A 25484-nucleotide genomic window follows, 5' to 3' on the forward strand; every position below is an offset into this window, starting at 1 on the left:
CGTGTTAGTTAGCTGCATTTTGTTTTGTTTTTTACTTAATCAAAATAACCCAACTGCAGCTTGATTGAGATTAATCGGAATGCACAATGACGAAACATGATTCTTGAAAATTGTTATTATATATATATATATATATATATATATATATATATATAATAACAATATATATATATACTCATTTTAATGGACGACACTTTGTAGTCTTATTGTGTCCAGCAGATGTCGGAGGTGTCCGCGGTTTCTCCCGCCGCTGATTCCCGGAGGAAGCGTCCGAGCGCGACGTGGATTGTGCGCATGCGCAGACTCCTGAAGAAGTTCTGGAGTTACACTTTTAGTTTCCGAGTGATCGAGTGTCTGAGCGGTTCGGGATGAGTCTGGCGCCGGGGGACCCGCTGCTGTGGTTCCGCGTGTGTGATGAGGGCGTTCTGGAGGATCCGGTCGGGTTCGGTCATGTGGACGGCACCGATGAGGAGGGAAACACGGCGCTCATGTTCGCCTCCGCCGGGGGACACGAGCAGCTGGTCCGGTTCCTGCTGAGGAAAGGAGCGGCAGTGGACCGACGGAACCATTACGGCTGGACGCCGCTGATGCAGGCTGCGAGGTTACTGTAACAAACACGAGAAACAATCTGATACACTTCACACAACAATCCGATACACTTCAGACACACACACGCGAAACAATCTGACACACACACACACACACACACAAGAAACAATTTGATACACTTCAGACACACACACGAGAAACAATCTGACACACACACACACACACACACACACACATGAAACAATCTGATACACTTCAGACACACACACGAGAAACAATCTGACACACACACACACACACACACAAGAAACAATCTGATACACTTCAGACACACACACGAGAAACAATCTGACACACACACACACACACACACACACACACAAGAAACAATCTGATACACTTCAGACACACACACGAGAAACAATCTGACACACACACACACACACACACGAGAAACAATCTGACACACACACACACACACACGATAAACAATCTGACACACACACACACACACACACGAGAAACAATCTGACACACACACACACACACACGATAAACAATCTGACACACACACACACACACGAGAAACAATCTGAGACACTTCAGACAAACACAGTGACCCATGCATTCAGCTCATAACACTCGTAACATTTAGTTGTGATGAATTTGCCTTATGACATTGAAGATCATTTTGACTGATTAGCATTATATTTATAATTGCTGTTCTCAGCTGTGATAAACTACGGTGACTCACTGTACAAATATTGATATGATATTAATATACAGTCATGATTAATGAGAACGTTTTTGAAAAAATGTATTAGGAATCGTTGTTTATTTATAGTTGAGCAAAATGCTATTTGTTTTATAATTTTAGCAGCACATTATAATATTTATTTGGACAGAATCAGCACTGATAATGTAATTTCAGCATGTCTAACTCATTTTATTGCATAATGTAATTAAAATGAACATGGTTTACAGAGCTTTACATGTTTTATTCTAACACAATAAAGTGCATTTGTACTATTTAAATAATTGAAATATTATAGTGTTTATTAATATTTCGTATTAGTTTTTATTTTTATGTGTTAAACTTTAATTTTGTTGTCGTAATTTTGTGTGCTTTTGTAATTTTAGTAGTTTTTATTAATATTTTATTGAATTTGAAATTAGATTTATTTTATTTTAGTTTTATTTTAGTATGCCAAGTTAAAGCTAAATAAAATGAAAACAATTTCCTGAAATTTCAATTTCAAATTAGATTTCAATTTAGATTTTAACATTTATTTGTTCTCAGCAAGGAAAGTCATTTTCACAGAAGGTGCGTATATAACACAAGGACAACTCTACATTACATACAGACTTGTCACAATACATTCAAGAACAATCATGTCCCCCACCAAAAAAAACAAAAAACCCAACACATGCAAGAGTGTAAGATGATGGCTGATTTCCTATGTGATTAAAGCAAACAAAACTCTTACTATAGTTAGTCCTCCTACACATTTTAACATTTATTTTATTTCAAGTAGCATTTTTTAATGGTTTTAATTAAAAAGCTCTGATCTGGTTTGGTCTGCAGGTTCGGTCATCTGAGCGTGGCTCATATTCTGCTGGAGAACGGCGCGGAGATCAATGGCAGGAACCGAATGGGCGCCAGCGTCCTGAGCATGGCTGCGCGCGGAGGGCACGCTCACATGGCCAAACTCCTGCTGGAGAACGGCGCCTTCGTGGACGACTTCGATCACCTGGCGGCAGCGGAGGGCAGCGGTGACTCTGGCACGTTCCCGGAGATCAGGGCTCTGCTGGCAGCTGCTCAGCACGGACACGAGGCAGTGGTCAGGCTGCTGCTGGACTGGGGCGCGGAGGTCAACTTCTGCCAGAAGAGCTCAGGCTGGAGCGCGCTGATGCTGGCAGCGGCCGGCGGGGTGGTCAGCGTGACACAGCAGCTGGTGGATCAAGGAGCGGACGCCGATCATCTCAATGTCTTGGGCAAGACGGCCTTCGAGCTGGCGCTTCAGCTGCAGCACAGAGAGGTGAAGAACTACCTGGACTCCATCACCACCGTACGCCCGCAGCCAGGTGAACCCTAACAACACCATCACAATTCTCAACATCATATTCATCATGTCAGTCGATAACGATAATTATCATGATAAATTTCAAATCTTTATTTCTTTCAAGTTTAAAGCTAGATATTTGCTCCAAGGTGAAAGATGTTCCTTAATTTTCCTTAATAAAATAAATAGGCCTATCTTAATAGAAAAATGTATTTCTTAATTTCTGCATGTTCTAACGACTGATGTTGTCAAATCAAGAAATGGGTTTGTGTTGCCTGATAATGTTTATAATATTATTACTTTTTTTTCTCTTGAATACACATTTTATAGTAGCTTGAATTGGATGCAGATGAAAATTTTTGATAATTATCAAAATTAGTAACACCTGTAAAAAGTGTAGCAACCTCTTTTTTTTATATGGTGAAGTTTATTCTGACAGAGTATTTAATTTTTTTAATTTTTTAAAGAGTTTTACAGAAAATTCTAAGTTTCTACATTATATTTAGGAGTAGGTTATTAGAGGTGACTATGGCAGAAATGTACAGTAAGAATCATGCAGTTAGTTAATATCATGCAATCAAACAGATTGTCAACACTATTAACTGCAATGATTATATGTTGCGATTTAAACTTTGCGATTGCGATTAAACATTGAGATTAAGAAAAATTTAGAAGTTTTATGTGTTGTTCCCGGGTTGGCATCATCTGAGGTCTTCTGGGGAGTTGGCATTATCTCTTCTCAGCTGTTCAGTCATCTCAGATGTAATTCCTAGTTGCCTCGGGATGCAAGTCCCGTGGCAGAAACAGAAGCAAATACGTTAACTATTGGTCTCCCATAATAGCATACATTTTAATCATGATAATCACAGTTAAAACCGCACATATAGCACACCTCAATACCATGGTAAAAATACAACTATATGGTTTAAAGGTATTTGTATGAAAATCTGTACTTTAAAAACATTTAGCATAAATGCACACGTTAAAACTTAATCACAAAAAATACTCTAATTCCATTACTCCTTTAATACAATTCATGTCTACATTAATAACATAAATACAAATGCCCACATTTCTGACACAATACCATAGTGCCGTTAGTGTTACTACAGTAAATCCATGGTAAAATATGGTGATTCGTAGATTGACAGCTTTCAGACTGTATCGTTTCTGCTGTTTGTCAGTGCTGTTTCAAACTAGTTTAAATCACCGAGTCATTTGTGTTCTTCACTGAACTGAGGCTCTTCACACTGGATCTGACCGAGACTCATCAGCGAGTTAACGAATCTGCTCTGGTGAACTCACGCTGCGCTGCCGTTTGAACTTTGACCCGAGCGGATAAACGCTCTGTGTGACGTGCTTCAAATGAGTTGCGTTGTTCATTCCACTTTTGGTGCATAAACATTACATCAAAAATTTATCGAACTCTTCATATTGTTTTATCGAGTAAAATAATTATCGTTATCGATTTATCGCCCTAACCTGACGTTTGGGAAACGCGTCAGAGCGGCAATGCGTCTGCTAAGCATTGTAGCTGTTCTAACCAGGATACTTCTTGAAAACTCTTTGTAGTCCAGGAAAACGCTGAGTATGATGCTCGTCAGTCACGCTAGTGTTAACGACCCTCTGTCTCGTTTCTGTCACAAACTTCAGCTCTTTTCACACTGACACCAAAACAAATTCCTCGTATGTGTAAACATTCCTGGCAATAAAGCTCATTCTGATTCTGACAGCGACGTGGGAATCGCTTAGATCTCTTGTTCCACAGAGCATTCCTTACTTCTCTTTAAGACATTGGTAGAAGCCCGTAAGCAGATGTTGAGATTAATTTTTCAATTCAATTCAAGTGAGCTTTATCGGCTTGACTTGTACAGTGTTGCCAAAGCATTGACCATTACATGAACAATTGTTACGGTCAGACTCAGAGCCATAACTCAAAGAGGGACAACACAAAAAGGCTCGGTTCATTAGGGGACTGAGATCAGTGTAGTTAAAAGGTTAGTTCACCCAAAAATGAAAATTAGTCCATGTTTTACTCACCCTCAAGGCATCCTAGGTGTATATGACTCTCTTATTTTAGATGAATCCAATCGGAGTAATATTCAAAATTGTCCTGGCTCTTCTAAAAGAGATGAATGAGATCAATAATATCAGAAATGTTGCTGTTTTCATCTGGTTTCTTTAATACTCAACAGATGATGAGAAGAAGCGACCTGATGTCTTCCATGCGCTGAAGTTGGGTGAGTTCTTATATAATGTTAGAAGTAAATATTATTTCTCATAAGTTGCTATATAGTGTAGTCTTTTATTCATGTGAACGTGAAATCAAGGTTATTTTTGTATACTACGATGAAGACGAAACTGAAATTCAGTTTTCATAAACTGAAATAAAATAAAGTAATTGAAAAACTAAAACAAAATGAAACGAAGAAACATTATCGAAAAGCTAACTAAAACAAAATAATTATCAAATAAATAATTTTGATAATCATTACGTTCTCACCCTGTGGCGGAAAAATAGAGCTGTGTGGCGGTTTATGGTAGGGATGCACCGATCCACATTTTTTCACTTCCGATCCGATTCCGATACCTGAATTTGGATATCTTGATTTTATGAGGCTGTAATAAACTTCTCTACAAGCAAGTCTATGTATGTCCCAAAAAGCAACTTGAGGTAAGTATGAGGTTAGAAAACGGCAGAAATCCCATCCTGAAAACAAATATGCAACTTTAAGGGTTTAAATGGATATTTATTTAAATTTCAAGACAGGATTACTAGATACTAGTGCAATATACACCATCAAAGAAACAAACCCTGTCATATGAATTAAACATCACAGATATAAATCACCACTAGGCAGCAACGCAGTTTTAAAGTGTCAAACATGCAATAAAAGGGTAAACTTCCATACAACCACTCTCCAAATAATACAAAGGGCTGCTTCATCCGATCAACACAAATTAAGTACACTGACTCTTGTAGCATAAAAAAAGGTTTTCAAATATCAAATATTTGAAATAAAAAATAAATATTCACACTATCAATAGAACAATGTGCATCTGATCAACATAAATTCAGTAAATTCTTGCTTGTGTAGCAGCAACAAAATAAGGTTTTCAAATGTTAAACATTTTGAATAAAAGTGCAATAAGTGTACTGTAAACATCTTACACAAACACTATCAATAAGAGTGTGCATCTGAACGGCACAATTCAAGCATGGGAGGTTTGGCATTGAAGGTGACCTGGATAAGCTTAACCCCAGAGTCTGTGTAACTATTCTTGAAAATAAAATAAAAAGTCAAATGACTGAGGGAGTGACATGGTTTTCAACAAATCTCACTTAAACATTGGCAGGTTCTTTTTGAGGAACCAGACCATTATCTTTATTTAATGAATAATAAAGATAATGAATTTCAAACGAAAGTGACTGACCAACGCAGCCGGCTGGGGCTGGTTGCCAGGCTGCAGGATGACTCAACCTCGCTCCACGGACAGTTTTTTATGTTTTATCAGACAATAACTATTTAAGACTTTGCTTCAGTATAATTTTCGGGACAATTAGAGCGGGATTCGGAATTCGGGACAGCAGCTTAGATTTCGGAACTGTCCCGAATTTTTCGGGACGTCTGGTCACCCTAGCTGGAAGTTTACTTTGCTTTTTGAATGATTCCAGAAGTGATTCTTGGCGGCTCTTCTCTTCTTTCTCCCCCCTGGTTAAAAAGTCCTCGTGCTCTCTCGAGTGGTGCTTTTTCAGGTGTTTAATTACATTTGTAGTGTTGAACGTCGCGGCGGAGGTTCCACCTCTTGGAACAACGGCTTTGCAAACATTGCACGTTGCTGTCTTACTTTGCGGCGTTTCGACCGTAAAATATTTCCACACAGCGGACTTATAAAGATATGTCCCCACAGTGAAAAACTTTGCTTCTATCATTATTGTTGTAGCATGGAGACTGCGTCATTATGGTTATTTTCAAAGTTTTTCTCAGGTTCAATGACAAAGCAGATTTTTCTTCAAAACTATTTATTGCATTGTTTATGTTGTTTACAGTCAAGCCATCAACATACAATAAAATGTAAACACGACTGTAGCCAGTTGTAGTGGAAAACTGTAGGTCCGACACAGAGCAGAACCGAACTGAACCGAACCGAGCTGGTACCAGTCAGTGGAAAACCCCCATAAGCTGCAGTGCACTATGCAACAAGCTATTGTAAACAAGCTAACGTTAACTAGATAAGTAATATTTTAATCGCTAATATAGCAGATTCATGGAAAATTACATCGGTAATCAGCATTTTTGCCGCGACTAATTTATGAATGAGTCTGCATCAACTACATTAAAGAGAATCGCTTTATTTAAAGTGAATAAAGTACCCTACTTACTGGAGTTCAACATTAACTGAGCCGCAGCCACACACCTGACTCGAGTGTGGAGTAGGTGAGATGAACTGGGAAAGCAGGCAGTGGGCCAAACCACTGTGAGGAAGGGGAGGGGGGACTCAACTGTTTCTAAATGCATTTTTTGCGGGGGGGTTTTTTTCTACTTACACAATTATTTTAGGTATACATACATGTGTATATATATATATATATATATATATATATATATATATATATATATATATATATATATATGTGTATATATATATATTTCACAATAGAGAGTGCGATTTTTTTTTTTTTTTTTTTTTTTTTTTTTTTTTTTTTTTTAATAATTTGTTTGGGGGGGCATGTCCCCTCCGTCCCCCCCGGGATTTACGCCCATGGTTCTGGAGAGTGATTTTGAGCCTCTCTGTGATGGTACCACTGACAAAAAAGTTATTTAGCATTTTAAGCAGCGTAACACATAAAGTTAATTGTAAAGTAGCTAATGGTTAATTCGATAGCTGAAGAGTCACATTAAACAGAATGGTAATTGTTTAGCCTGTAACTTAGAAGAATGCTAAGATTACTAGTACAAGTCAACAAATTTCAAAATGGCGGACACGTGGTTCCCCTGCTCTACTCTCTCTACACGCATGACTGCGTGTCCTCTCACAGCTCCACATCTATTATCAAATTCGCTGATGACACTGTGGTTCTGGGCCTCATCTCCAACAACGATGAGACCGCATACTTGGATGAGGTAGAGAGACTCACATCATGGTGCCAGGACAACTGTCTCTCTCTGAATGTGAGCAAAACTAAAGAGCTGATCATGGACTTCAGGAAGAGACAGCAGCAGCCCTACACTCCTCTTATGATCAGTGGGACCCCTGTGGAGAGGGTGAGTAGCTTCAAGTACCTCGGTGTAAACATCTCAGAGAACCTGACTTGGACTACACACATCCAAACACAGGTTAAGAAAGCCAGGCAAAGACTGTACCATCTGCGACAGCTGAGGAAATTCAGGGTCTCACCAGCAATCCTGAAAACTTTCTATTCAGGGACCATAGAAAGTGTATTGACTCAGTGCATCTCAGTGTGGTATGGAAACAGCTCCAATCAGGACTGCAAAGCACTACAGAGAGTTGTGTGCTTAGCTGAGCGCATCTCAGGGTCTGCTCTCCCCTCTCTGCAGGACATCTACCTCAAACGCTGCAAAAATAGAGCTGTCAAAATCTTCAAGGACTCTAATCACCCTGGTAACCGTCTATTCACTTTGCTTCCATCTGGTAAGCGCTTCCGTAGCCTGATGGCAAAAACTGAGAGACTTAGGAGGAGCTTCTTCCCCCAGGCCATCAGGCTCCTAAACTCTGTCATAACATCAATTAACTCCATGTAAATATCACCATATCAATAGCTATTCATAACTTTTTCTACCTCATATTGGTGCTTTTTAAATACCCTGTACAACTTTTTGCACATTCCTCCGATTTAAGTAAACAACATACTGACCTGCACATTTACATTTATATTTTTTATTTTATTTTATTCTTTTTTTTTTCCTACTTTCTTTTTCTTAATATCTGTATAATTTATAATAGCACTGTCCTTGGAGCGGACCTGACCTACATTTCACTGCTGGTTATACTCTGTATAATTGTGTATGTGACGAATAAAAATCTTGAATCTTCAGCCAATCCTGGCAAAATTGATATCCTTATAATTTTCTGACTGATTGTTCAAAAGTTATAAACAAAAATGTGCATTTTTGGTATCTCACGACCCATAGGTGGCGCTGTTCCCAACTTTGGTATGGACCCTCAGATCATGGGGTTGATGAAGTGTACCAAGGTTTGTTTTGATTAATCAATGTTTGGCTGAGATACAGCCTCGGAACCAATTTGGGTCGACCTTGTAATGTTCACAACATCATAACTTTTTTTTTTTCACTAGTAGTCAAACAATTCTGTTCAGTCATTTCTGTGCGGCTCGGTCCAAAGAGTCAATTTTGGGAAGAATTGGACAGATTTTGAAGGAGTAGCAGCAAGAACACTGTTTTTCATTTGCTTCAAAATGTCTGGCAGACACCATGTTGGAAAATGACAAATGACACATCGTCTGAATCCGCATAACCCAGGGAATGAAACAACATAAAAATAAGTGTTTTTGTTAGAATGGTTATATCTCTGGAACACTAGGTGGCGCTGTCTTCAAACTTATGTGGTACCTCCGGGACATGGTGTTGATGATCCCTACTGATTTTTGTGCCGATATGTCAAATGGTTCAAAAGATATTGCAATTTATGACTAATTTCAAAATGGCGGACACGTGGTTCAGCCAGTCCTGGCAAAATGGACATCCTTTTATTCGGCATGACCCAAGGAATCCATAGACACAAAAATTCTGACTGACTGTTCAAAAGTTATAAGCAAAAATGTGCATTTTTGGTATCTCACGACCCATAGGTGGCACTGTTCCCAACTTTGGCATGGACCCTCAGATCATGGGGTTGAAAATAATAATAAAGAAAACATACAATTACAATAGGAGCTTCTTAATAAAGCTCTTTCTGATTCTGAAATCATCTACTAGTAAAATTGAACGGGGTACAATTGCAAAAAATAAATAAGTATAAAAAGTGTTTTGAGATATTGAAAATGAAGAAATTTTAATATGAAGTGTTACAGCTGATATTTCTATCCTCATTTAATCACTTTCATGCAGAATTTTGAGATGGTCTGTTTAAAGCCGCAAGCTTTAGTGTAGTTTCATCAGCACACTCCTCATTTCGCTGGAGAGACGTTTGGCTTTCATCTCCAGCTGTTTCATGTCATTACATTAGCTTTGTATTGTATTGATCGTGTGGGATTAATGATCACACCGCTCTTGATGGGTTTCTTTCAGGTTCTGTAGATTGTGTGTCTCAGTGATCTGGTGTTCTGCTGTAGGAAACGCTCAGCTGGTGAAGGAGATCGTGGAGGAGGATCCGTCTCAGGTGAACGTCTCGAATGCGGATGGTGCGTCTCCTCTGATGATGGCAGCGGTCAGCGGGCATCTGGAGGTGGTGCAGCTGCTGGTGGACAAATGCGCAGACATGGACAGACAGGACTCGGTGCACGGCTGGACGGCGCTCATGCAGGCCACGTATCACGGGTGCGTGTGCCATAGCACTGGTGTTTGTCAAGTCGCATTTATGTATAGAGTGCTTTTAACAATACATATTATGTCAAAGCAGCTTTACAGTATTAAACAGAAAAATAGTGTCAATAATACAGAAGGACAATAGTGAACACTCAATTTTCAGTTAAAGGCAGTTCATTGAATAGAGTGATGTCATCGTCCAGCTCAGTTCAGTTCTAATAGCATCTGTGCATTCAAGTCGACGATATCGCTGGAAATTAAGTGTCCCCAACTAAGCAAGACAGCGGCAAGGAACCAAAACTCCATCAGTGACAGAATGGAGAAAAAAACCTTGGGAGAAACCAGGCACAGTCGGGGGTCAGTTCTCTGGCCAGTCAAACCACAGTTTAATTGTAGGCTGCAGCAGAGTCCGATTGTGCAGAGGACTCATCTGGTTCCTGTGGTCTTGTCCCGATGGCAATCTAGGAGACAAGGTCTTCACTGGGGATCAGTCTCTGGGGCTCATCTAGGTGTCCTGGCTGTAGAGGTCATCTCTAGGTGCTGATCCACAATCTGATCTGGATATGGACTGGATCAGGTGTCTACAGTGACTTCGGAATAAGAACGAAACAGACTAATATTAGCGTAGATGTCATTCTTCTTATGATGTAACAAGTACATCGGGTGTTATGGGAAGTGTTCTCGGTTCCAGTTGACCTAATTAATGCAGCCTAACAATCCTTTGGATTTGAATAATAGAAATGTGTTAGTGTGTCATGTGTAAGCCAGGTCAAGGAGATGGATCTTTAATCTAGATTTAAACTCTGTTCATTTTTGTGTGATTCTTCATCTCTCATTCTGTCCTTCATTAGGAATAAAGACGTGGTGAAGTTTCTTCTGAATCAGGGCACTGACGTCAATCTGAGAGCCAAGAACGGATACACGGCCTTTGATCTCGTCATGCTCCTGAACGACCCGGGTGAGCGTGTGGCTCTTGATTAGCTTTGTGTTCGCTGCATTAGCTGCATGTGACTCTGGTGTTGGTTCTGTCCGGCAGACACAGAGCTGGTGCGACTGCTGGCATCCGTCTGCATGCAGGTGGAGAAGGACAAGAGCAAACACAGAGGAAAATCAACCGTAAAGAGACGCCCGTCTCTAAATGTTCCTCCTCCTCCTGATGATAAAGGTGGCCTGAAGGTAACGATCACTGTAATTGACCTCTGACCCCTAAAGCTGGCAAAGGTGAGTATCTGAGCAGTTCAACATTTCATCAGTTTTTGAGAGCATCATATGAACCTCGAGGGCCAGCAGGACGTTGAGCTGCTGACCGTTCATTTACAGCTGAACATTACCTAGTGAGACGACCATCATACACACAGGATTCGATTGTATTACCACCTTAGACTTATAAGTGTGAAAAATGTCATATTTGTTTTAGTTTGTATTATTATATCTGTAAACTTGACACCTTTTGCCAAAATGTCCTGTTCTGACATTGAAATAACAGCCATTCACATGATTTGTGCAACTCTGAGTTTTCTGAATGTAGTTTTTTTTAAAGTTTTTTTTTATTTTATGTCCGTAGAGCACTGCTTTGTTTACAGTGGTAACTGCTGTATTTCTGCTTTTAGAGGGAATTCAGAACAATTATTATGTTGAAACATAATAATTGTTGCTCATAATAAACATTTATTAGGCTGAAATGTGAGGTTTATAATTTTCTGAAACTTTGTTTTTGTCAAAACTGAAATGATTAGTACTGTACAGTAATTTTACAGTTTAGGATGTCATTGTGTTTGGTTTTGTTTCAAAAGACTGTTGCTACTTAAAGAACATGTCGTACCAATCAAATATCAGAACTTCCCAAAACTATTTTGACCACTGAATGCCCTTTCCTGGTTGGGAGTTGGAGTTGTGGTGATTGTATTTTGCTGCTGTTATTCACAGTCTTCCTTCTTGCGCCGACAGTCCTGGTGGAATCGCATGTCCAACCGCTTCCGCAAACTCAAGCTGACGCACACGCTGAGACACGGGCTCTCCACCAATCGGCTCGCACCGTTCCCCGACGAGGTTCCTCTGGACGCCACCATGAAAGCGGAGGAGTCGAGCGCAGCTGCAGCGCCTCCTGCTGGAGCTCCGAGCGCAGACGTCTGCACCGCATGGAGCAACAAGAGTAAAGACTGCGGTGCGTGGATCTGCTCCAGTTCATCCAGAGCCATTTGAGCTTAAAGGGGTTGTCAGATGCCCATTTTCCACAAGTTGATATGATTCTTTAGGGTCTTAATGAAAAGTCTATTACATACATCGGTTAAAATTTCTCAATGTAGTGTAAAACAACACCTTTTTTACCTTATCAAAAACAGCTCTGTTCACAGCGAGCTGTTTTGGTGCATGTCCCTTTAAATGCTAATGAGCTCTGCTGACCCCGTCCCTCTCTTCTGTGGGGTGACGAGCCGTTCTCTGAGAAACTGTGAAGTTTAGCCTCATTGGTCATTGAACTTGGTAACTAGCACATTATTAGAAAAGGCAATTTGCAAAGATTCATTAAAAAACCTTACAATCACTTCTTCTGTAGTTGAAGCTGGATCATGAATGATTCGTGCAAACATAGACACATTTTGGTAGATCGGGGGCAAATTACTTTCAAAAACAAACGTAATCCACTGCGTCTTCAGCGGCTCAGATGTCGGTAGTAAATGACAACTGCTATGTTCATTACATCCAACAACAGAACACCTCAGTTGCTTAGAAGACATTCTTGTCTACCCCTGCTCCAGCATTGAAACAGTGGAGGACTGATGACAGCTCACTCAGGGCGGAGCTGTGCTAAAACACCAGTGTCAATCAACAATCGTGGGAGCGGTCTGTGCAGAACTACGTCACTCTGCCAAAAATCTCAGAACAGCCTGATCTAAGAAAGTGATCATGATTTAATGGGATTTTGAAAAAAGCACTGGGTGGATATTTATCATTATAGGGTGGATGTGTACACACACTGCCAACGTACATTTCAGTTCAAACAACAACTAAAAGTGAATTTTGCATCCGATGACCCCTTTAATACATTCTTTGTGTGTTTAATTTAGTGCTTTTTTTAATTACAAAGCAGCGACTTCATTCAGTCACGTTTTCGGACGCAGTTGCATTCTGTTTACTTCACTGTGACTCCTGGACTACTGCATCTAACAGCCTGGTTTCCACCTGTTACTGGAATATACTCGGTATGGATATCTGTGGATTTATTTGGTTGGTGGCATGCCTGCAGTGGCTGCTTTATTGTGAGTTGGTGTCTGCTGTTATAAAGGATCTACCGGATAACCCACGACTTGCATATACCAGAGACTATCTAATGCAGCTCGGGCTTCAGCCACATCACATCGTCTTTACGGATAGTTTTCCTGAGGAAATACTCCGCGTGGACTCCTCCAACCAATATAACTCCACTTGCAGTAGAACTAAGGTAAACAGAAGAGGAAAGAAAAAGGGTTGTGTAAGAGCCAGATTGAAACGGGAGACACGCAAACAACGTGCGCTCCCGTCCATCATTATGGCCAATGTCCGCTCTCTCCTTAATAAAACAGACAAACTGCAAGCCAGTGTTTATCATATGCATGAATACCGAACTGCTTCTATTCTTGCATTCACTGAAACATGGTTGAATAATAACGATGATGACGACACGCTGCATATGAATGGTTTTGCCCCTCCACTATGTTTGGACATGGACCGTAAACTTATGGGCAAACAACATGGTGGGGGTGTGTGTTTATATGTAAATACTAGCTGGTGCTCAATGGTCATAGTGAGGGAGAAACTGTGTACCACAGACATCAAGCTTCTGGCTTTCTTTCCACCCGTTTTACCTCCCCAGAGAATTTCCACAACTTTTTCTCATTCTGGTTGACATCCACCCCAGAGCTAATACAACTACAGCTACCGAGCATATTACCAGCACTCTAAATAAAATAGAACAGTTGTCACCAGACTCTCCAAAGTTTATTCTGGGACATTTTAATTACTGCTGTCCTGACAAGTTTCTAAAAGGGTTTCAGCAGTATGTCAAGTGTACCACCTGCATGGGGAAGATATTAGATAAATGCTATGGTTCAGTTCAAGATGCATACAGAGCTCTCCCCCTTCCCCTCTCGGCTCTGCCGACTACCACACAATCCTTCTTGCTCCAGCATATACACCAGTTGTTAGGAGAGCATCAAAGGTTATTAAAAACATCAAACAGTGGACACTGGAAAAGTATCCAATTCCTACAAGGATGTTTTGAATCCACAGATTGGGACAGCCTTCTTTCCACCTCCAATAACATCAATGAGCAGGTGGATACTGTTTCATCATACATTTCCTTCTGTGTCGATAACATTGTTCCTTCAAAAACAGTCACTATCTTCCCGAATAACAAACCTTGGATCACTAAAGAGCTTAAGGAGATCCTTAATGGGAAAAAGAGGATTTTCTTCACTGGCTCTGAATTGGAGATAAAAAAGGTGAACAAAGAGGTGAAGCAGGCCATTGAAATTGCCAAGCTGAAGTATAAGAATAAAGTGGAGCAGAAATTTATCGATGGAAACCTCCACTCAGCTTGGCAGGGTCTTAAAACCACTTCACAAACATCTGGAGCACCCTAACACTTCAGTCAGACTTCTGTTTGCTGACTTTTCTTCAGCATTTAATACCCTTGCAGCCTCACATTTTGGCCACTAAACTCTCCTCTCGCTTTCACCTGGATGACCAGCTAATTATGTGGATACTGGACTTTTTGACCAACAGGTCACAGAGAGTTCTGGTCAATAATACTTTCTGATATTCATTACACCTCAACTGGCTCCCAACAGGGCTGTGTGCTTTCACCCCTGCTTTTTATCTTGTACACCGACGATTGCAGAGCCACTCTGCCTAACTGTTATCTGGTCAAATACGCTGACGACACCGTGCTTCTGTCTCTGTTGTCGGGTCCCTCACAGAACCACGGACCGGCTTTACAGGAGTTTGTGGAGTGGTGTGACAGCTCACACCTGGAACTGAATGTAAGCAAAATTAAAGAGATGGTGGTGACCTTTTCCAATCAGCAGAGGGATCTGGCTGCAGCAGTCACCACCTTTCTCCACGGAGAGCCAGTGGAGCTAGTTGAGGAGTATAAATATTTGGGTACTGTTTGTGACCATCTGCTGAAATTTTCCACAATTACAGAGGAGATTCTTAGGAAGTGTCAGCAGCGGCAATATCTCCTTAGGAAACTTAGTTCTTTTGGAGTCTGTAAAGACATTTTGTTGGCCTTTTATGACTCTTTCATACAGAGTATTGTCACATTCTCCATAACTTGTTGGTTTCAGTCTATTAGTCTTCAGAACAGGAACCGCCTACTGATTGTTGTCACAGTGTGCTCTAAGATTATTGGTTTGTCTGTTAGATCTCTTACACACATACATGATCAACAGACACTTAGATTAGCAAGTAAGATTATTAAAGACCCTTCACATGTTCTTCACTCTGCATTTGAGTGGCTCCCCTCTGGAAGACGGCTGTGCTGCCCTGCCTGTAGAACTCAGAGAAGGAGGGCCACCTTTGTTCCTAAAGCCATTCTGCTCTTAAATTCTCAAACTTATTATAATTTTTTTTTACAGATTCTCAGCGGAAGACTCTTCTTTTTATTTTTTTATTATGTAGGACTTCTTTTTACTGTATATAAATAAATTATCCTTGCTGCTATTTATTGTTATTTATTGTCATTATCATTGTTTATTATTATCATTGCAATAATATTGTGTATTTGTTTGAAATAGTGTTGTTTTCTTGAAGTGCTGCTCAATATGCTTTTTGAATTGGGATTGGAATTTGCTTAGTGCAGAATTTAAAATGAAAACTAATAGTAGTAAAAATTAACATGCAGTAAACCATGATGCTGTTTTATTGTAGGTTTGAACGGAACAAGAAGTGGGAAAGATGACTTCCTCATCACGACAATGGTACATTTGTATAATTTCTGCTTTTGTCAAAAGTCTTGAAATGAGTGATTTCCTGAATCGTTATTGGTCTGTCAGCTGAGGAACGGTGCACCGCTGGCTCGTCTGCCCATTGAGAAGTTGAAGGCCGTCATCCCGCCATTCCTGCCGCCGTCAAACTTTGAGCCGTGGAACTCGGAGCGCTGTGGAGCGGTGAAGGAGGGCCGGAGCGGAAACATTCCGCAGAGACCCAGCAGGAGCAGCTGTGCCAACTCCGATATAGTGAGACTTCTATTTATACACTTAAAGTGTTCTCTTTAATTGGAGTCATGTTTTCTGTAGATGATCACTCCTCTGTGTGTTTTTGTTGTAGACGTCCATTAGTCGAGTGGTCAGCAGGTCCATAAAGTTTCCCAGCATCACTAAAGGCCCCTCCCCCTCCAACTCAGGCAGTTATAACTCCGCCCACTCCTCCGGTGGATCTAATGGTGTGGGAGGAGTCAACCGCCACGCCTCCGACTCCCACAACCGCTCAGGTGACCCCGCCCACTCGCTGACATCACATGATCGTCCTTGGAACTGAATTGATTGGAATAATGACAGAAATTTACAGCTGAAGTTGAATTTCTTTCATAATTGATCAATTTTACCACGATGTTATTTTCCTGTTTATTTCTGTGGAGCTGTTTGAAGATATCTGTACTGTATAAAGCACTATAGAAGCACGTGTGTTGTTGTGTGTAGGCGGCAGCGGTGCGGACAGTGTTCTGTCTCAGATCGTGGCTCAGAGGAAGAGAGCAGCCGGTCTGTTGGACAGCAGGACGCCGGCCGCCGCTGAGGTGCCCAGTCCTGTACAGACGCCGCTGTCCTCCGCGCCGGACATCAGCCTGACCGACCACAGCGACAGCCACTCCAGACGGGTGTGTATCAGGAGCCTGTGTGTGTGTGTGAGACATTCTGAACCTCACTGTGTGTGTGTGTGTGTGTGGGTTTGTTTCAGAAGCTGGAGTTAAAGAAGAGTCCTCAGTCTGGAAACTCGTCGACGTCCAAGAGCACGTCACCCACCCTCACACCCTCTCCATCACCCACACCCAAACCACCCGGCGCTGACTCGCTCTCATCCGCATCCACACAGCCCAGATCCAAGAGCAGCGGCGGCTCCAGCAGTGGCACCATTACGGATGAGGGTCAGACACACACACACACACGCGTGCATACATGTGCTGGGCTTGCTTATTTTTAATAACAAAAAATCCAAAAGTTACATTTCTGGGCAACTCCGAAACAGCGCCGATGGGTGTAGAAATTTCTGCAGGTAATTTTCTAACAACGTGTAAATTAAAGAACACAGATGCAACATCTCATTTACATATTGACCAACACAATATATCAAGCGTAGCGCAAATTTGCGTAGTCGCAAATAAAGAAATAAAGAAGCGACAGTACAATGAAAAGAACCGGAGGCCAAAAAAACTGAAGGTTTGCTAGAAGTTTTAATAGAACTGGTACTGCGTGACTCCTAGTTGAGGGTTCCAAGTAGTCTTTTATTTCCTGAAGCAAATTAAAAAATAATATGGCTTGACAAACTATATGTATGGATAATGTGTTCTTCTGGCATTCAAAATAAATTAATACGTGTGGAAAAAATCCTCTCCCTTCTACCACGCGCTCTCCGTTTTCTGCGGTGCCTCCTCCTAGCAACAATAATTGCAGCCATTTCAAGCGCAAAATGGTTTAAGACATGCTCTTTTTAGGCGTTAAATAATGGCGCAAATAACAGTAATTTTACGAGCGCAAACGTTGGTAAATCGTGTTGCGTGATTCATTTTAATACTCTCCTCCCATAAATTTTGCATCTGAAAGGATAACTCCTACAAATGCATATTCAAAAAGGTCAGGCACAAAAATAACCGTGTTCACACCTTTTCAGCGCTAATTTGTCACTGCGTGTCTTTAGTAAAACCTGACAGTAATATTTTAACGCCAAAAGACAGTTTGCACTGGCGTAAGCTGTTAGTAAAACTGGCCCCAAAAGTGAAATTAATAAGCCTCAGCCTGAAGGAAGTGCCTCTCTGCACTTACTCCTGATTTCTCTCAACATGAGGACAGGTGAAAAAATGGGAAAACAAAGTAACTTGCTTTATTTATTTGAAAAAGTAACTGATATTTTCTTGTAAATTTAAAAGTAATGCGTTTATTTACTATTTACTTGAAAAAAGTAATCTGATTATGTAGCTCACGTTACTACCAACACTGCACACACATGTCTCTCTCTGTATTTCTGCTGCTGATTGTTTCTGCTGATTTTATACACAGATGAGTTATCGGGGATTCTGAGAAAACTTTCTCTGGAGAAATATCAGCCCATCTTTGAGGAGCAGGAGGTGTGTCTGTCTTCTGTCTGTCTGCTTCCTCTGTTCTTAATGCGGCATGGTTTCAGTCTTTAACGCTGTGATTCTGTCAGAGCTGAGAGGTGAGCTTGTCAAACACATTGAGAGAGGCTGGTTTATTTCTCTTGTTTCCTCCATCGCCTGCCCCTGTCTTTTCTTAATGTAATTCAAAGGCAGATCAAACCCGTCTCTGATTTGTCTGATGAATAGTGATGGATGTTTTGATGCAGGTGGACATGGAGGCGTTTCTGACTCTGACTGACGGAGACCTGAAAGAGCTGGGAATTAAAACAGACGGGCCGCGGCAGCAGATACTCGCAGCCATATCTGAGCTGAACGCTGGAAAAGTGAGTGTGTATGTGATCAGCGTGAAATAGAGGCATTTCTGAATTGTAAATAATATGATAATTAACATCTTCTCATGACAGGGGAGGGAAAGACAGATTTTACAAGAGACCATCCATAACTTCCAGTCGTCGTTTGGCAGCAGTGCCAGTAACCCTCGACCGGCGGGGTACCCACGCTGTGAGTGTCACAACACCGTTACAATCACATAAGCATTACAGTCACAACACTGTTACAATCACAACACTGTTACAATCACAACACTGTTACAATCACAACACCGTTACAATCACATCAAGTTACAATCACAACAATGTTACAATCACATCACCATTACAGTCACAACACTGTTACAATCACAACACCGTTACAATCACAACACTGTTACAATCACAACACTGTTACAATCACAACACTGTTACAATCACAACACCGTTACAATCACAACACCATTACAGTCACAACACCGTTACAATCACATCACTATTACAGTCACAACACCGTTACAATCACATAAGCATTACAGTCACAACACTGTTACAATCACAACACCGTTACAATCACATCAAGTTACAATCACAACAATGTTACAATCACATCACCATTACAATCACAACACCGTTACAATCACAACACCGTTACAATCACAACACTGTTACAATCACAACACCGTTACAATCACAACACCGTTACAATCACAACACTGTTACAATCGCAACACCGTTACAATCACATCACTATTACAGTCACAACACCGTTACAATCACATAAGCATTACAGTCACAACACTGTTACAATCACAACACCGTTACAATCACATCAAGTTACAATCACAACAATGTTACAATCACATCACCATTACAATCACAACACCGTTACAATCACAACACCGTTACAATCACAACACTGTTACAATCACAACACCGTTACAATCACAACACCGTTACAATCACAACACTGTTACAATCGCAACACCGTTACAATCACAACACCGTTACAATCACAACACCGTTACAATCACAACACCATTACAGTCACAACACTGTTACAATCACATCACCATTACAGTCACAACACTGTTACAATCACAACACTGTTACAATCACAACACTGTTACAATCCCAACACCGTTACAATCACAACACCGTTACAATCACATCACGTTACAATCACAACACCATTACAATCACAACACCATTACAATCACATCAGCATTACAGTCACAATACGTTACAATCCCAACACCGTTACAATCACAACACCGTTACAATCACATCAGCATTACAGTCACAATACGTTACAATCACAACACTGTTACAATCACAACACCGTTACAATCACATCAGCATTACAGTCACAATACGTTACAATCACAACACCGTTCACATCACATTTATAATCACATCACCAGTATTTTAGTCTGGGACTAGATTAAGCCTTGTCTGTGAAACCGGGGTTAGGTGATGTAGTGATGTAGACAAACCTGAGCATTAAACTTCAGTCTCCATGTCTAGAGAGCAGGCGTGAGGCTGGATGACCTAGCAACCGGCCAGAACACCCTAGCAACCACACAGCAACACACCACAGTAGTGCTGCCAAATGATTAATCATGATTAATCGCATCCAAAAATAAAAGTTTTTGTTCACATAATATGTGTGTACTGTGTATATTTATTATGTATATACAACACATACAGTATATATTTTGAAAATGTTCACATGTATATTTATATAATTTATATTTTATATATATATATATATATATATATATATATATATATATATATATATATATATATATATTAATATATAAACATTTTTCTTAAATGTAAACATGCATGTGTGTGTTTTTATATATACATAATAAACATACATTCACGTGTTAACTTTTCATTTTAGATGTGATTAATCGTTTGACAGCACTACAACACAGCATATCTGATATCTGCTTTATCTGTTGTCTTGATGAACTGTGTTCAGCTCCGTCAGGCTGGAGTCGGCATCAGCTGCAGTCGTCCAGCAGACGGTGACAAGGCTGAAGTGCAGATGAAGATTTCTCCTGTGTGTTTATTCTGAGGAGCTTCAGGACAGTGCTGATGGTGTAACAGCCTCGTTGTGCATCAGGGGGCGCCGCAGCATCACAGGGCTCTGTGAGCGAGCGAGGGCACTTCAGGCCGCCAGTGATCGGAGATTTGGGTCATGAACGACTGAACCGTCAGTATCTGCACTTCTTACATGAATGTACATCAATCTGCTGGGGCAGAAGAGACTTGGAGCAGAATGAAGTTTTATATAGTGTTTGTGTCTCTGAACATGTGAACTGTTCCAGACTGATGAAGAAGCAAGAGGATGATGGGAGAAGATATTTATCTGCTTGTTTAAATACTGTAGTTGTGTAGGACTGTCATTTATTATTATTCTGTTTTATTTGTATTTATACGTTTTTAAGCACATCATTGCTTTTAGTTGCAGTGTCTTCACTTTTGTGAACCCGTTTCATCACCTTGAAAAAGATTCATTCACTTTCTTAATGGTTCTGGTACATTTATGAATCCAACCACATTTAATTCCTTCAAGATCATCTGTGTTCCTTCTTTTGATGTTCTAACGGACGCTGATGAGTGTGTTTCTGTGAGAAACCTCATGTTCTCATGAGATAACAGATTTAGTTCATGTGTCTGTGTGTGAAGTGATGATAGAGAGATACTGATATTTGTTCACTGAAAATGTCCCATAAACTCAGTTTTAGTTTAAGCTTCTTTTTTGACATGACAGATATTTTTATACTTGTATTGCAGACAAAAATCAGTGTAAAGACAAGGAAATAAAATGTGGACACACGTTCCTGGCCAGACATGTATTCTGTTCTCATTCCTCATCTGATTTCCTTTTCAGAAAAGACAGAAACTCAATTCTAAAGCATGTGTTTGAATAATCTTTTGCTGTTGATCGTTTTTTCAGCATTGGTTGTGATGATGTGTGATGTTTGTGAAGGACATGAACAGCTCGGAGCGGAGCGGATGTGAATCAGTGACTCGGTTCAAGACTCGTTCATTCCACTCGATGTACCAGCGACTCACTGACCTCAGAAACACAGCAGAGGTACTCCCAGCCCGCTGAACGTTTGCAAACATGTGATTATTCATCTGCCTGTTTCATTCTCTCCTTCACTGAGAGTCTTCGTGTCCACAGACTCTGTTAAAGGCTCCAGGATCATCTGACACATTCAACTGATTCATTTCTGCCAAGTGCGTCAAAATTACGAGTTCAAGGAATCTGAGAGTAACTGAACACAGTAACTGTTTGTTATGATGGGCTTCCGAATGAGTTATTTGCTGATCTCATCAGTGGAAGATGCAGTCAGAATCATCTTTATAATATTAAACGCGCGCGGAACGCTGGGTAATATCGTCAATGTCCTGAATTTGCTTCATTAACATTCACACTCATCCTCTGATGAAGATGTTCATTCATTAATCAAATGAGGTCAAGCGCATGCAGCTTTATTTCGCACAGTCCTCTCTGTCAGGGGTCAGAGGTCATGTTTAGGGTCAGTCCTATGTTTCTGTGGGCAGTGAAAGCTATCAGATGTACAGTAGGCTGTGTGGTGTGATCTGATTGTGTCACTACAGTGAGGGATTGTGGGAGATTAAACGCGCTGATCCTAGAGACGGATGAGATTTATCCTCAAACAGAACGAGTCCTGCTGCAGAGCATCACACACATACACACACACACACACACACACTCTCTCTCTTTCTAACGCTGATAATACGCGGGTCAACTTTTTGAGCAATGTTGCCGGGGAACTTTAGTTAATGTTGCTGTCAGCGGGCAACTAGATGAGACACGACTGATCTAAACTATCCAGATAGAAATTTGTTACCTATTCTCAGTGGGAAAGTACTCAAACGCACACACACACGGTTTAGAGGTGCACGAGTAATTTGGGCATATTTTCAAATGTTTGCCATTTACAAAACGCGTACATCACTCTGTCATTTATGTTTATTTTTTGTGTTTTTAAGTCCAATTAATGTTGGATTGACAGTATTTATGTCCGGAAAAACACGCAGTAAAAAGTTATAAATTTAATTTACAATTTAATTATCGAATTAAGTCACGAGTAGTCTTAAAGAATAAGAGTTAAAGTTAAAAACATTATTTACCACATTCAGTCCTTTATTATCTTATTTGTGCGCCGAAGATTTCAGTTCAGTTTCAGTCGATCAGAGTTCTGTCCTTATGTCGAATTATTTCTGCTTTAAATCGCGAAATATAACCGAGCAGATGATTCAGTCTGATGTTCTTCCTGAAATACGATGTTTAAATGTTTCATCTTTTATTCGGTTAAAATCCATCTGTCCATGAAAGGCATCATATGAGCTTCTGAAGAGAGAGAGAGAGAGAGAGTCCCCTCCCCTCAGAGTGTGTGTGTGTGTGTGTGTGTGTGTGGCTCAGAATCGCGTGCGAAGAGTCCGGCGTGTCATTCTGTGGAATCCGCCACCTGAAACACACTATATAACAGCAAACACACACACACACACACACACACACACATAAACACACACACACGAGTCTCTGCTGCAGCTCATTCTGCGCGCGATCATCTCACAGCAGGTACTTTCATATGGATTTATTGATGATTAGAGATGCTTGCTTTGACTGTAAACAGCACCAGAATCGTTTAGGAATGACTCTTTGAATCATTCATTCCTTCATTTGATTCTGTGTTTACTTGTATTACTAGTGAAATGAAATCAGTGTGATTAATGATAGATATCAAACCTTAGTTTTATTAGGAGCCTGTTGTGTGTGTTTCAGAGCATCTGTTGGTGAAGATGATTCCTCCTGGAGACTGTCTGTACGCTGGGAGGAAGAGGAGGAAACCCGTCCAGAAACAGTTAAGACTAGTTATTATAGTTATTACAGCTCTGTGTTTCAGTTCATCAGCAGCGTTTAACAGAGACTCACTGAGTGACTGAGCAGAACAGGATTGGTTTCCTAAATCAAAACACTTCTCTTGACAATATCCACAATAATGATGATGATCATTTATTTTATGGTTTAAAACAACAACAACAATACTACTACTAATTTTTCTTTGGTTTAAAACAATTCAGTTATGAAAGCATTGAACCCTTATGTGACACTAATGATCAACACAAGAGAAAGTGAGTCAAACTGTTTGAGATTGAAATGATTGGAAAAGAGATCAAATCAATATTGAGACCAGAACGCAGCAAAGAAATATTGATAAAACCTCAGATGATTTTAAACACACTGTAAAGTCATAACTGTCCCAAGATGAGGTTTTTGTTTATGTTGAGTATATGTCTCGAGTCCTGAGCTAAAGCTGATTGATTGCTGATGAAGGAGAGTCAGACGCACCTGCTGCTGTTCGCTAGCTCCTTCATCTCAGATAAAGTGACCGGTCCTCGGGGTCAAGGGAAATTCATTCATTTATTTCTTAATTTGGCCTCGTGAACCGAGTGAAATAATGTGTTCAGTGTGCAGCGAGATGAAGAACGGAACTGAATATTTGACTGAATATCACCTTTAACCCTCACCGACTCAAGCCGGGCAATTATTGATTATTATACATTTGTTTTTAGAAAGCCACTGGTTGTAAATTTCATTATTTTGGAGCAGAATGAGAATTTGTCTCAGGCCCTGTGAATTTTATAGTCTCAACTTTTTATTAAATGCTCATTCTTTATCTGTTATCATTCATAATATTTATCTGTGCTGTGTGAATGAGCTCGTTTGAGTGAATTGTTACAGACTGTCTCATTAATAATAGATGTTGTTTGTGTCACTGAACATTATGAGAAATGTATTACAGCTCATAGATTGCTGTCAATGTCTGTCCTGAATGTGGTTGAATGCAGAGTAAAGAGTGTTTTCTGTTGTAGTGTGGCTGCCGTTGACCTCTGAGGCTTGCGTTGATTCTGGCCAGTTGTTGCTTCATAACGCTGTTGTTTTGTCCAGCAGAAAACCAGCGGCAGTGACGGAGAAATCCAACCCGTCGAAGCGGCACCGTGACCGTCTGAACACTGAGCTGGACCGACTGGCCAGTCTGCTGCCCTTCTCCCCCGAAATAATCTCCAAACTGGACAAACTCTCCGTCCTGCGTCTGAGCGTCAGCTACCTGCGGGTCAAGAGCTTCTTCAGCGGTGAGTGTGTGTGTGTGTGTGTGAGAGAGAGTGTGTGTGTGTGTGTGTGTGAGAGAGAGAGTGTGTGTGTGTGTGTGTGTGTGTGTGTGAGAGTGTGTGTGTGTGTGTTTGCACTGATCTTCAGGAGACTTTATATCAGACCACACAGCTAATGGCTTTGAGTGTTCAGCTCACATTTGACAAAAACAACATTTTCACATGTCTGAACAGCAATGTGGGATACGCTGTCTGACTGCCTTTGCTTTGAAACTGGAATATGTTGAGTAATATATTCTGAAATCCTTCAAATCTTTATGGGTTTTTTGCAGTTGGGTTAGCAGTGCTCTGTTTAGTGTATAAATTGCTGAAGTGTTTGACAGTGATCAGTAACTTACATAGCTGTCAAGACCAGTTTATAGACATATTCTTTTCAGTTAATAAATCTTCGCTTCAGTTAAACATTAAATAATTAAATGCATGAATTAAAAAATGAGTTTCCTTAAATAAATAAAAAAAAATTCAGCATGCTCAGTGATATGCA

General features: G+C 40.5%; 2 protein-coding genes across 3 annotated transcripts in view; both read left to right on the plus strand.

Annotated features, from left to right (window-relative positions):
- Positions 1–278: 278 nt before the first annotated feature.
- Positions 279–21647, plus strand: LOC306864687 (ankyrin repeat and SAM domain-containing protein 6-like). 2 transcript variants are annotated; one of them, XM_079408847.1, is made up of 16 exons: positions 279–601; positions 2135–2634; positions 4808–4852; positions 9928–10132; positions 10972–11078; positions 11157–11296; positions 12068–12284; positions 16028–16077; positions 16153–16335; positions 16427–16589; positions 16798–16973; positions 17054–17240; positions 18370–18437; positions 18674–18790; positions 18872–18968; positions 20769–21647. In XM_079408847.1, exons 1-16 carry the CDS (start codon positions 369–371, stop codon positions 20816–20818), a joined length of 2538 nt encoding a protein of 845 aa, XP_079264973.1. In that variant the 5' UTR covers positions 279–368; the 3' UTR covers positions 20819–21647. The 2 variants fall into 2 exon arrangements, with proteins under 2 accessions (XP_079264973.1, XP_079264972.1); XM_079408846.1 differs by having other exon boundaries at positions 291–601; positions 12047–12284.
- A 1629-nt stretch (positions 21648–23276) lies between these two features.
- ahrra (aryl-hydrocarbon receptor repressor a) overlaps positions 23277–25484 on the plus strand; it is a 35928-nt gene continuing 33720 nt past the window's right edge. The window contains exons 1-3 of the mRNA XM_079409687.1: positions 23277–23408; positions 23613–23691; positions 24783–24964. Coding sequence (XP_079265813.1) covers positions 23630–23691; positions 24783–24964 — 244 coding nt within the window. The 5' untranslated portion in view covers positions 23277–23408; positions 23613–23629. The remainder of the gene's footprint in view (positions 23409–23612; positions 23692–24782; positions 24965–25484) is intronic.

The sequence above is a fragment of the Barbus barbus genome, assembly GCF_936440315.1.
Source record: "Barbus barbus genome assembly, chromosome: 46".
NCBI classification, from domain to species: Eukaryota; Metazoa; Chordata; class Actinopteri; order Cypriniformes; family Cyprinidae; genus Barbus; species Barbus barbus.